Source organism: Mastigoproctus giganteus, chromosome 4 (genome assembly GCF_048544385.1).
Source record: "Mastigoproctus giganteus isolate SK-2022 chromosome 4, ASM4854438v1, whole genome shotgun sequence".
NCBI classification, from domain to species: Eukaryota; Metazoa; Arthropoda; class Arachnida; order Uropygi; family Thelyphonidae; genus Mastigoproctus; species Mastigoproctus giganteus.
In genome coordinates, this window is record NC_143578.1 from 195,720,778 (window position 1) to 195,734,949 (window position 14,172).

The window sequence follows — 14,172 nt, forward strand, 5'->3', positions numbered from 1 at the left end:
TACTGTCTTTAAAATATGTTGTCATGAAAGTTCTGAAATGGAGTTTTATGAAATCCCAGTGAAATTTCATATATACTCTGTAAATAAACATGTTTGAATTGAAGTAATCAAAACTGCACAAACGCAGGTGGCTTACTCAACTTATATTTTTTCACTTTTTAGGATTTTCTATATATGCTATAAAGTAGCAGAACAAAAAAAAAAAAAAACATTGCTTTTTTTAAATTTTATGTGAACTTAATTGAAAGGTTAATTATTGTTTTGTCTTATTTATATTGAAGATATTTCATATATCATATAATTTTTTTTTTTTTTTAACTCTTTATGAATAAGTTCTCTAAAGAGATGCGGGCTTTCAGCCCACACAAATTCAGGGAACTGTAATACCAGCAAATACTGGCTTTCAAACATCTTATCATGGTTATAAAACACTTGTTGAAGCAGTAGCACTGCATTCCTATGTGCTGCCAGTAAGCAAAATAAAATTTGCCGCCCTAAATGTTGAATACTGATAAGCGTTAACCAATCAGAAAACAATATCAAAAGAAATTTCTGCACCCAATTGAACTGCCGCCCGTAAGCGATGCTTATCTCCCCTACCCACTTGCGGCGGCCCCATGTGGAAGCCACATCTGTGCATTTCAGAAAAATGGAGAAGGGAGGTTAAAAAAAAGGATTTTTGAAACATATTAGGTTCTGTAATACCAGTAAATACTGGCTTTAAAACATTTTATTATGCTTATAAAACACTTGTGGAAGCCATATCTATGTATTTCAGAAAAATGGGGAAGGGAGGTTAAAAAAAAAAAGTATTTTTGAAACATGTAAATAAAACAAATTTAAAGTTTATTGCATTTTATGATAACATATCTAGTTTTTTCATTGTGCTTTATGACACCCTTAACTTTTATTAATATAGAAAAAACTTTCCAGAATGCTATTCCAACAGAAAGCTGAATTAGTACTGAAAATTTTACAAATTCTGGTTTCCAAAAGTTAGTAGATATTTACAGGAATCCCTTGTCAACCACTGGGGATGTACAACATTTGGCAAGACTAAGGTTCTACAGAAAATAGGGGGGTTAAGGAAAAAACAATCAGTGTGTCAATAAAATATATGAAAAACATAGTAAATTTCATTTTCCATTTATATAACATAAAAATGATGATCAGGTACAATAAGAAAAACAAAGTTATGGAACAAGACACACAAACACAAAACATGTGCACACGCACACACACACGTGCACATACACATGTTCACTTTCAGAACCCAATTAACATTACTGCATAATAAACATGATAATATCCAGTGCATTGTAATCTAATCAGAAAATGAACTCTGCAAAGGATAGCAACATGTCTGCATGCAGCAGTGTGTATATATATATATATCAGGGGTCACCAATTGGAACACCACAGTCTGCATACAGACCACCAATAATTTTCTTCAGATTGTGAATGATGTGAATGAAAAACTAACCACCAATAACTAATTATTGGTGATTAGTTTTTCATTTTTGTAAGTTCCCTCGGTTTGAAGCGTGACATTTAAAAAAAATAATAATCATGCCTTATATTGAATGCATCTTTCTTGGACTCTATAATAAAAGGAAATAAATGTTACCATAATATTTACTTGAAGTATTATTAATTTTATGTTAAAAAGGGATCTGACATTGAGTTGCATTTTTACTAATATGGACTGTGATGAGTTAAATATTTTCTAATATGCACTGAAAAGAATATTGGTAATCCATGGTAGATTTGGTACCGATGAGTGTGTCCATTAAGAGGGTAGAATGTAAATACATGTTGACCCCCCTCATCAGAGTACGCCTGTAATGTCTATCCTGTTTCAAATGTTCAATCGGTTATGACAAAATAATCTGAGCCCTCGGCAATTGAGGTTGACTTATTTGGGCGCTGTGGTGTCAGAGATATTAATAAAAATGACCCCTTATCACTGCAGCATACAGATCGCGTTGTGTTTTGTAATGGAAAGATCACCCCGCAAAAATCCATTTTCTTTGTTTATTTACCCTGGCATGTTTCAAGATGCTGGTAGAGAGAGTGCGACATACGAATAACACATAACAACATTTATTATAAACAAAAAAAAGTCATGTATACAATATACTTTCACTCAGCATTAATACAATAAATAAAGCATGCATTACTTCCAAGTACAACCACTAACAACAGGACATAGTTAAAGTTATAAGTTCTAATGGTTTCACAAAGTTCTACGTTCTATCTTTTTCTAGACGTATCTGTTCTTTGACTTTTGTCACTTTCTAAATAACTCTAGAATGGATAAACTGAATGGAATTGTGCAAGCTAGTTAGAGCGAGAGGTTTTGACATTCCCAGGAATACAAACTTCGCCTGGCTACTTCAGGAATATTTTCTCTATTCTTTCAACTGGCACTAGGTTCCCAATAGTTTCACGACTCAGGCTCGATGTTCCTATGTCACAATATTGACAACTGAATATTAGTTTGGATTGGTTGGAATCACAGGGAAAGTAAAAGCTCTCGGGCTAACATACCAAACACTAGCAAGGCAGATTTACTAGGGTATAGTGGCGTGGTTGCTACCTAGTCGCTAACATTGCAGAGTCCCCTTCCCCAGAACAACACAATTAGTGTTGGTCCAGTGCCCCTGTGACCTTATATTTTGGCTTTGTGTATACCAGGGTACCAGATGACCTGAAACTGGCATTGCCCCCTAGACAGTCTACAGGAGGCAGGAGCAATAATTATCAGGTTATTTTGTTTAAGGAAACTGAACTGAATTGCATATACACACAAAAAAGTGAAGATTATAAAATTTTGGTATACAAATATAAAGCTATGTTATCTCAAATCTGTGGTTGGCAAAACTGCAGTTCTTGTACATAAAATACATACTTAGAAACTCAGCAGAGCTACAGACGACCATCTAGTGCTTTAAGAGATGAATTACACTGACAAGCCAAAATATTATGACCACTTACCTAATATATGATGTTGGTCCTCCACGTGCAGCCAAACCTGCTCGTACCCTGCAAGGCATCGACACTACAAGATTTCTAAATGTGTCTTGTGGTATCTGGTACCAAAACATAACCAGCAGATCCTTTAACTCCTGTAAGGTCCGTGGTTGAGATGCCACAGATTGGAGTTGCTGTTCCAACACAAACCACAGATGCTCGATGGGATTGATGTATGGAAAATTTGGAGGCCAGGGCAATACCTGGAAGTCTTCCTCATGTTCCACGAATCAGACTTGAACAATCCCGGCAGTGTGGCACGGCACATTATCCTGCTGAAAGATGGCATTGCTAGAGGGGAAGACCGTTGCCATGAAAGGGTGTACCTGCTCAGCAATGATGTTTAGGTAGGTGGTAGACATCCGAGTGCCTGGCACGTGGATGACTGGTCCCAGGGTATCCCAGAAGAACATTGCCCAAAGCATGACACCACTGGCTTGTTTTCGTCCCATGGTGCATCCAGATGATATCACTTCCCCAAGTAAACAACGCTCACGTACCTGGCTGTCCACATGGTGCAACAGGAAACATGATTCATCGGACCAGACGACCATCTTCCAATCACTCAAGGTCCAGTTTCGATGCTCGTGTGCCCATTGTAGGCGCTGTCGCGGTGAACTGTAGTTAGCATGGGCACTCGTAGCGGCCTGCAGCTACGCAGCCCCATTTTCAGCAGGGTTCGATGTACTGTGTGTTGTGACACATTACTCCCATCACCAGCATTCCAATTATCAGCGAGTTATGCCATAGTCGCCCTTCTGTTGCCACGTACCATTCCGGGAGAGCCTTCGCTCACCTCGAGCATCAATGAGCTGTGGTTGTCCAACACCTTGCTGGTGGTTCGTGGGTTTCTCTCCTCGTACCACTTTTGGTAGGTATAGGTACTAACCACGGCTGACTGTGAGCTCCCCACCAGCTGTGCCATTTCAGATATGCTCTGACCCAGTTGTCTGGCCATTACAATTTGGCTTTTGCCAAACTCGCTTAAGTCTGCTGCCTTTCCCATCTGAGAACAAGAGTAACGCTGATTAACAGAGCTCAGTATCAGGTGTTTTTTATACAGTGTCCCAACCCACCATGCACATGTTGTAGTTAACCTGCATTTTCTTCAATTTGCATAACAACTTGCTGGTTATAATGTTTTGGCTCATCAGTGTATACTATAATGTTAAATGAAAACTTTCTAGCTTCTTTAAACTACTTTTATTATCTTGATTAAAATACAGTTTAACTTAAACATTACAATAAACTAGAAAATATGGGTTAACAGAGAAGAAAACAGAAATTTTGATGTTGCAGGTGTCAAGCTGACAGTGTGGCATGCCCTGCAGATTGATATGAGCATAAACCTTTGTATTGAGTTTAACTTTTGCTGGTTTCTCTCCAGCGTGGCTTGTTTACACCAAATGGTAATGCAAAAATGTCATCACGGTTGCAAAGTTAATTCCACAATATGAGAGGTGCCAAATGGTGTAGGTATTAATAATATTTTGAAGACTAAATGTGCAGGGCATAATGTATGTATTTTTGCCAATATTATATAGTTAAATTCAACCCATAACATATTATGCCTTGCGCATTTAGTCTTCAAAATGAAATGAAATATATACATAAAGAGAGAAGCTGCTAACCCCCCCTCCCCCAATTATAAATGAAAATGAGTGAAGTTATTTTTTGTTGGAGAACTAACAGCTTCTTTTAAAGGTTATTAAAAATAACAAAGATTAATTTTGCTAAATGGACATATGTTTTATCTTGCAGTGACTTTGACAGAAATGTTGATCTGTGTCATCTTATTCAACAAAAGTTAGATGCTTACAAAGCAGATGAACCAACAATGGGAGAGGTAAGTGTGCTTTAAAAAAATAAATCTATGCAAAATGAAATACAGTGATAGACAAAAGTTAACATATTCATGATAAAAATGCAAAAGTTTGCAAAATAATTGATACAAGGCAGTGAATGATATGAAGTATGTTATATTAGTTATGCCTGCAGCAGTACTATATACATTAGAACCCCCGTTAATCCGGATTAACCGAAGCTATCTTTAACATACCAGTTTTTATTTAAAGTTACTAAAAACCAAAATTTTAACTATATTTGTTTTTATATTAAATTAATAAAACAATATTTTAAAGTAAAAATTATAAAAAATAAAAGAATATGGTAAGTAAACAAAATACTATACAAATCAATAAAGTTTTAATGTAGAACATTATATTACACAAAATTAAACACAAAAATATTACAACACAAAACAAATAACTATTTTCGAGAAGTTTACTTGAAATAGTACTCAATGTTTTTTTGCTTTAATTTTGAAACGTGCTTTCGGGCCTCACGTTCTTGCAACTGCTTCAAGGTAATAGTGGTGCAGTGTTTTGTGGAAGGTGCCACCAGTGGTTTCCCGCATCTGCACCACGGTACTTTGTACAGGACTCTCTAAAAGCCAGAAAAAGTGTAATGTCTGGTTTCTGCCAGAGTAGGGTTATGTTTTGTTGCTGTGTCTCTGGCTCCTTGGCCACAGGGCCCCTCGTGTGCCTGCCACCACCACTGGGAGGTGAGCCAGGCTGCCCATCATACTCTGGCTAGCCTCTGCCAGGGTTGCCTGAGTTTTCCTGATGGAGACCAGGTTAAAAAAAAAGAGATAGGAGAACATGAAGAATGGGGTATAGAAAAAGAAGGGATTAAAGGGGAAATAGTGTGGATGGATAGACAGGTAAGAGTAAGGCTGAGGGTTGAAAAGTCACAGGAGCAGATGCTCCTGTGTGAGTGCCATTAGTCACGATCTTTGCAAATCCCACACTTCAAAGATTGCCAACAATTCCACACCATGGGTGCTGCCAGCAGTGATCCTACCCATGTTGGGTTAGCCTGAAGTTTGCGAATACTGCATTCTGAGGAGTGCCAGGAGTCCCGCACCAAGGATGGTGCCAGCAGAGAATCCTACCCATAATGAGTTAGTGTGTTTGCAAATCCTGCACTCCGAGGGTTATCGGCAATCCTGCACCTAGGATGCCAGCAATATCATCATCATCAGCCATTTTCAATCCACTGCAGGATGAAGGCCTCTCCAGCAACTTTCCAGTTCCTTCTGTTCTGAGCACTGGCCATCCATTTACTCCCAGCAATATATCCTACCCTAAATGGGTTTGCTCGAGTTCAGTGTTATGTCAGAGGTTTGGAATTTTTCTGCTCAAGTTTGATTTGGTCATAGGGGCATAGTGTTCAATGTCATGCTGAGTTCTGTTATTCTGGCTCTTCTTAGGGCAAAAACTTCCTGCACATAGGTTGCAAGCACTTTGTAGGAATTTTCTTCTAGCAGGAGAGAGAGGCCTCACTGTTTCATGGATTGTTCTGTATTTCTGTGAGGAACTTAACCCTGCTGTTTTCGTAGATTGGGCACTGATACACGAGGTGTCCCCAGGACTCCTCTTTGCCGGAGTGGCATCTTGGGTCTCTCTCTCTGTGCCCGTGGCTGTCACCTTTTGTCAGAAGGGACCATGTCCCATGATTTAGAATAATACCTGTAGCCCAGGCGAGTACCAGGGAGGAGCTTTGGGTGGGTTACTTTGATTGTTGGTGTGAATTGTTGGGTGATTTCTCCTTTCGACGAAGTTTCCCATGACTGTTGCCATAATTCCAGTAGGTGTTGGGTGATGCGCCTTTTCTCTTGTTTCACATTGTTTGTTAGATCTAGCTGAAAATTTAGTACGCTTGTTTGCACTCCTTTCTTTAACCAGCAGAATGAGCCTCATTTGACAACCTCAAGGTACAATGGTTGACATCCAGTGAGCACCTGCAGTGCAGGGGTGCTTGACAATGTGGCACGCCCTGCAGATTGATAAGAGCATAAACTTTTGTATTGAGTTTAGCTTTTGCTTGTTTCTCTCCAGCGTGGCTTGTTTACACCAGATGGATGCTCCGTAACTGATGATTGGAACGTAGATAACTTTATAGACAAGTGCTAAGGCTTTGTGCTTCAGCTCCCAATCCGCCCTGCTAACCCGTCTTATCATGGCAATATACCTCTGTATCTTTGATAAATACTTGAGATGGTAGTGAAATGTGAGTCCTGAGTCAATATAGATGCCTGAGTATTTTACTTCTGTATATAGATGGCAAGGTCATAAGCACACCAGCTGATGTGTCATCCTGTCTCTCGAAATAAATCAGTAGCTTCTCCAGCATTCTGGTTGCTTCACTGTGATTCGTGCCAGTTGTTTCCTCACATACTTCATCATCGGAGTTGTCGTCTTCATTAGCTTGCAGCAACGATGATGAGGATCTGATGTCCTAGATCATTATCACACATTATCCATGGGGCAATGTCTTCATTTGTTACATCTGAATAATCTCCTAGACGTTGATATAACTGAACAAAATCATTATCATCCTTGTCATTGTCGGGATCCAAAGAAATATCCATTTCCTCCTCAGATCTTTCTATTGGAACATTAGGCCAAAGTTTTTTCCAGTATTTGATAAGAGAGTAGTCTTGTCAGTTTTTATTCCAAGCTGCAGCAGAAAAATAAATGACTGTCTTTATGTTGACATTTTTAAGAAGCTCCATAAAGTTTGATTTTTCTTCAAGCGCCTCTTGTTGTTCTAAGAGTGAGGTTATCGACTTCTTTCTATACTGTCGCTTCACAGCCTCTAACTCCTTGATCCAGGCTGTAATAGTGCAGTAATATTGGGTGGCAAAAATATATACAAAAATATTACAAAGAACAACTGAGATTTGGCAATATGCCAAATCTTAGTTGTTCTTCTGCTGGGTGGGTTGGAGTGTTCTCAATGAATAAAACTGCTTTTTCTTCCAGTCTTTGATTCCTTAAATATTTTTTAACTAAGGGAACAAACAAGATGAAAAACCAATCTTCAAAAAGAGCTGAGATCATCCAAGCTGATTTTTGTGACATGTACTTAGCTGGGAAGGCATTTAAGTTCACATTTTTAAGAGCACGGGGCTTAACAGATTTTCCTATGACTAACAGTGGTAACTTTAAATTCCCGGACATGTTACTGCACAAAAGCAATGTAACGCTTTCCTTACTCGATTTATGTCCATTATGTCAATAGGTGAAGGCAAGTGTTTTTTTCGGTAACATTTTGAAAAATAAACCAGTCTCATCAGTTTGGGATGGAACTAAACTTTCTTTGCTAATAAACTTGAGAAACTGTACTTTAAAATCTTCACTTGCAACAAAATCACCAGTAATTCCGAGCTGTTGAATAGCATGATGCTCCTTCCACCTTGATAACCACCCAAAACTTGCAGTAAAATACGGGTCACCTCCTAACTTTTCATTAAGGCTAAGAGCCCTTGATTGAAGGATTGGACCTGAAAGAGGAACCCCTTGGTCTCGTTCTTGACAAAATCAAATGTATAAGGCCTCGTCCAAATTTTCATTTTTTGCCTGCTTAATGATAGCTCTATTTCCTGAGCTGTCTTTGGCCACCATTTTTGTACAAAAGTTTTCGGTTGCTTTTCTTTTTTTTTTTTTTTTTTTTTTTTTTCAATCGGAAACAGTTTGTTTTGCCATCCTTATATCAAGAGCGATCTTTTTTAAACTTTCTCCCTTATTAGTGTGAAAAAGCACGTTCAGTTTTTGTTCCATCGACACGGCAACACTTTCTTTTTATTGTCATCTTCTGTTAACCCAAAACCACAAAAAAATAAAAACACAAGTAAAACCACAAAAAACAAGCTAAAGAACTGAGGTATGGTGTACATGTGAACAATGCTAGCTGCAGCTGTCAACTGAATAGGCCAGCACTCGATTACCCTACGATTATCTCCAACCATACCACGTGGTCCAGTTGCATTTCTAGAGGTCACAGCCACAAAACAAAAACAATTAGCAGTCCTGTTTATTAGGTTTTTCTGTAAGTGCAATCTATTATAAATGGATAGTAAACACAATTTTATTGAATTTGCGATAATACCGACAGCTGGAATTCTGTGGGTTTTTACGTTATTATGGTGAAATGTGTTTCTCCTTCCATGAAATCTTTAATCATATCAAAAGCATAAATAAATTTTCAGAATGTTCTCTTCATTTCTATTTTTCAATTCCTACTATTAATTCATACTCTCCCTATATATATTTATATATCTTGTTCAAATTTTCAATCGTTAATAAAATACTTTTTATTCATCCACTCAAGTTCAAATACATTTTTTTAAACTTGTAGTGGATGACACTTGATGTTAATACAGTTTTTTCAAATATTAATTCATTAATTAAATTTAATTAATTAATTTTAGTTTTATATGGGAGAAAAAAATTTCTCTTATATAAGATATTTAGCAGGATATAAATTTAGGAATAAAATTGAAATCAACAGGCAGTAGCTCAATCAGTAAAATGCAAGGATTTCAGTATTTTTCATGTGTAGGTGAAGAATGCAAGTTCAATTCTTGCGAAAATCAATAATTTTTTGATAAATTATTGATTTATCAAAAATTTTTTTTTATATTACTTGTTTAAGTTTCATAACTTGTTACTTCGTTCTCACTTGCATATCATGTTAGTTGCAATTTGTGCATGCAGTATTCTTTGTTATTGATTGCTTATCTTTTTTACTGTCTGTCCAGAAAGAAAGTAATTTTTCAGTTTTCTCTATTAATGGATTTCTCAATTTAGTGGTGCTTTTTGTAGCCAATGATGTGGAACAGATAACTGAACTTTTAATTTCTCAGCATTTCCCTAATTCATCAAATGCTAGATTCATTCATTTATGCTATATTTCTTGGCCAATGTCACAACCTTTTTTGCCATTTTCTAACTCCTTAATGATTTTTAATTTTTCCTCTAAATTAGATTTTTTTTTTTTGTTGTAGCTTTCTTCATTTTAGGCACTAATTAAACATACACTTTATATAGACAAGAAATATTAAATCAGCAAAAGCAATGCTTATCAATTAAAACACTATGTTGCGTGAACCAGAAAAAGATTCTGTCTGAACAGCTAATGTTAGGATAACTGATGAAGGTGGTCCTGAATGAGGAAGTTGTTTCAAAAATAACTGGATAAACACACCACCATTTATTGCTATTTGGTTATAAGGATCAGTTTTGAATGCCTTTGCGATATTTTTTCTAAACACATTTCTGGAGGTTGTGAGCATAAAACAATAAAAACAATTTGCACTTTCCCGTTTATTCGGCTTTTCTGTTAGTGCAATCTAATTATAAACAGATAGTAAATTGGATCTTATTGCATTTGCAATAATACCAACAGCTGGAATTCTGTGGAATTCTAGGTTATTATGGTGAAATATATTTCTCCTTCAATGAAATCTTCAATCATATAAAAAAAAAAAAAAAAAATTTTTTTTTAAATTTGCTCTTTGTCCCTATTTTTGAAGCTTTGTAAAAAAAAATCACACAGTTAGTGAAACTCACCACGCAATCTAAAATTTTGGTAGAAATTTCTGACCGCGCAATAAAAAACCAGGCAAATCGAAAGTGACTGTATTATCCCTTCTAGTGGTATGCCTGGAAAATTTTTTGCTTCACTATGTAAATGGTAAATTTCCATGATTCACTGTTCAGTTCAGTGCCCAATGTGTCATATTCATGTAAAGTGAATTTTAAGTTGCTACTAAACAGGTTGATTTAACTACATAGTTAATTAATTATTTTCTGTAAGAAAACAAAAAAAAAAAAAAAAAATAAATATATAACATTTTCTAATTTAGGGACCAGAAAAAATGAGATCACAGCTTCTCATTATTGATCGAGGATTTGATTGTGTATCCCCATTACTTCACGAGTTGACATTCCAAGCCATGGCCTATGATTTGTTGCCCATAGTGAATGATGTCTACAAATTTGAATCTACAAGTGGACCTGATGTAAAAGAGAAGGAGGTGTTGCTTGATGAAAATGATGAACTTTGGGTTGATTTACGTCATCAACATATTGCAGTCGTCTCTACGTATGTATAAATTAAATTTTTTAACCATCCCATTACACATGCACACCCACAGAGAAAGGAATAAAGTAATATATTGTAGATTATATTATTCAACTTATAGAACTTAGAGTTGCATTTTTAAAAGCAAATTGATGCAATGAACAAGCCAATTTTGAAAACACATCTTTTTGCATTCATGTAAAGTGAATTTTAAGTTGCTACTAAACAGGTTGATTTAACTACATAGTTAATTAATTATTTTCTGTAAGAAAACAAAAAAAAATAAAATAAATATATAACATTTATACATTAAATCTATATCTATACATTATACTATAATTATCTATACATTAAAAAAGTTTTCATCCTAGTGATATTTATTCGAGCCAATGGGAGAAGAGGCGAGGCAATTACGTCACTATAAATGCAATTAATTATTGACAACTGCCTCCATAACATTCACAAACCTTATGCACGTGATTCACTGTCTAACATTTGATGTTCCATTGTAATGTTTTTTGTATATTTGTAAATACAATATTCATTACTGTAGTTTAGTATTTTGAAAATATTTTAAATATTTATATAGTTTGTAAATATTTCAGTTAAATATTTTAGTCCTGCTGTTTCGGATGCAACAATATTCCTTGTGTATTATGGAACCCGAAGCAAAAGGCCTTTTCCTAAGTGATCTATGTAAACGCAGGTAAATAATTACATAGCGATATTGGCTGAAGTCCAGTATAGTATACACAAGCAGGTACTTTGATGAAAGTGAGGAAGATAGCAATAATTGACAGGTGAAGGCAACTTCCTTTTCTGATTGGTTTGTGTCTTCAAGGAGGGGAGGCTTAGTTTAGGTAAGGTGTTTATCCCCTCCATCCCACTGTTTTAAAATGGAAAAATGAGTTCTCAATTTAAAAAGTGACATATGGGAGTCACAACTTGTCAATCACTGCTTTCCCACAGTTTTGCTTGCTGCCATGTTGGAGAGTGTACACCATTCAGAGTTTTACTGTGATATTTATCCGACCTTGAGAATGCTGTGCCGCTACAAATGCACAGGTAAATAATAGGTCATTTCCTGATTAGATATCGACCAGTGCATTTCGTCGGGTGTGTCTTTTACCTAGAAAAGATTCAACTTACTGCCTATGCCTCTACATTTTACATAGAAAAGTGTGCGCAGGGGCTAAGCCCCCTAGTAATATTGCCGACTGGGCTAGCCGGGTGGGTAAAGTACCTGCCTAGCAACCCAAAGGTCGCGGGTTCGAATCCCGCCTCGGGCTTGGATCAAAGTACTGCAAAAACCTTGAGAGGTGCATTATGGCCACAGAAGCCGATGCGCCAACAACTACCAAAAAAAAAAAAACCCCCTAGTAATATTATTGAAAAAATTTTCTATATTGTTAGCTTTCTGTATTTAAAAAGGTTATTTAGATCAATCCATTTAATTATAAACTGTAATTAAATGCTGATTAATTTGAAGGCTAAATCCTTTGAAATTCTGAAACTTCTCTTTTGGGGAGTAACAGAAGTCTGGATCTCAATTGTTTACAATAGTGATTAAGGTTGATAGTTTGGTTAAGTTCAGAGTTGAATTGGATAGGCACTTTTTTGGCAGTGAAGATATGCTGAGATTATTATTATTTTATATATATTTTTTTTGGCAGATGTGGAAAAAGCCCACTTCCTTGCATCATTTAGTCATTATAATATTAATTATAATATTTTTTGGACACATTAGCAACTTAGGTTGATCTCTAGATAATGCATCATTTACATATGCTGAAGCCTTGCGCTGGTTTTTGGCCACTATCACCGAAGGGATCCTTCTCAAAGAAGAAAATTGAACAAGTGCTGTGCACAATTTTCAAATTAGTCCTATAATTTTTAGGATCCTGTATCATAGTTGATAAGAGTTTTGAACATAGTGCTTTAAAGATGTGTTGAAAGTAGGATTTTTTCCATGGAAATGCCATGTTAAAGAAACATTGCTTAATTAAAAATTGTGAGGTGTAGTTGCTTAGAGGTGTATCACTGGTTATGTAATGGGTAGAGATACACAATTCATTACTATTAACATGTTAATGAGTTAAAACAATAGTTAGGAACACAGATATAGCAAAACAGAGTATTTAGCACAAGCTTTAATTCTCTAACTTACCTGTTTTCTGTACCTGCTTAGTTATGAGTGCATAAATTAATGGGAGTTGGCTACAGGCAGAAACGAAGAACAAAATTAAATGGACTATAAACTTCTATGACATTATCTATCGAGGAGTGTATCCTAATAGGACCATCATCAAAAACAATTGGCATATGACTTAAGTTCATTACGAATAGAAAATTAAAATGCAAATTCAGAACACTTACATTAGTTGGATTAGAAGTATTAACTTGTCACTGATTCTGTAGTAGGAAATGCTGACTGTACTTATCAGGTAAATGAGACAATGCCTTAAGTCAGCAGGTGAAATCACAGAGCTGGAGCTAAATAAAAAAAACTAAAATCTGATAGACCCTAGAGGAAGTCAAACCAGAATGCAGAGAAACTAATGAAAATTTTAAGTTAAAGGTAGTTTCAGTAATGCTGTATACTGTTACCCAATGTAGCTTTTTCTAATTCTTGTCAAACCCTGCAGGAAATGGAAGTTCTCTCAAACCAACTGGGTCAAATTTCAATCTTTTGTCACCCTGGATGAGCAATATATACGTACACAGTCGATAGATGAAGCCACAGATTATGTCACTTCACATCTACTATCTGCAGCGAAGTGTTCAATTCCATTGTCGAATCCTCGGTCCTGACAGCACCTTAACTGTTGGTGGAATGAAGACTGCACAAAAGCAAAGAAGTTAAAAAATAAAGCATGAAATTTATTTCGTAGATCACCAACCACGGCTAATCTTATCAATTACAAGAAGCTAAGAGCGAAAGCACGTCTCATTCAAAGGCAAGCCAAGAAGAATTCTTGGATTCGTTTTGCATCTACCATAAACAGAAACACTAATTCCAGGTTAATATGGAAGAAAATCAGACAGATTTCTAGAAAATTCCCTACAACCCCTTCACCAATTCTTTCATGGAATGGGCAGGAACTCTCTGCTCCTGAGGACATAGCAAATGCTTTGGGCAAAACTTTTGCTAAAGTTTCAGTGGCCTCAACTTATTCTGCGGATTTTCAGAAAATAAAGACCAAGACTAAA

The 14,172-nt window shown here is 36.1% G+C and overlaps 1 protein-coding gene across 1 annotated transcript in view; it reads left to right on the forward strand.

Moving 5' to 3' along the window:
• LOC150087303 (protein ROP-like) overlaps positions 1–14,172 on the forward strand; it is a 176,423-nt gene that overhangs the window by 82,460 nt on the left and 79,791 nt on the right. The window contains exons 7-8 of the mRNA XM_090371968.1: positions 4,795–4,879; positions 10,745–10,983. Of these exons, the coding sequence (XP_090228094.1) occupies positions 4,795–4,879; positions 10,745–10,983 (324 nt within the window). The remainder of the gene's footprint in view (positions 1–4,794; positions 4,880–10,744; positions 10,984–14,172) is intronic.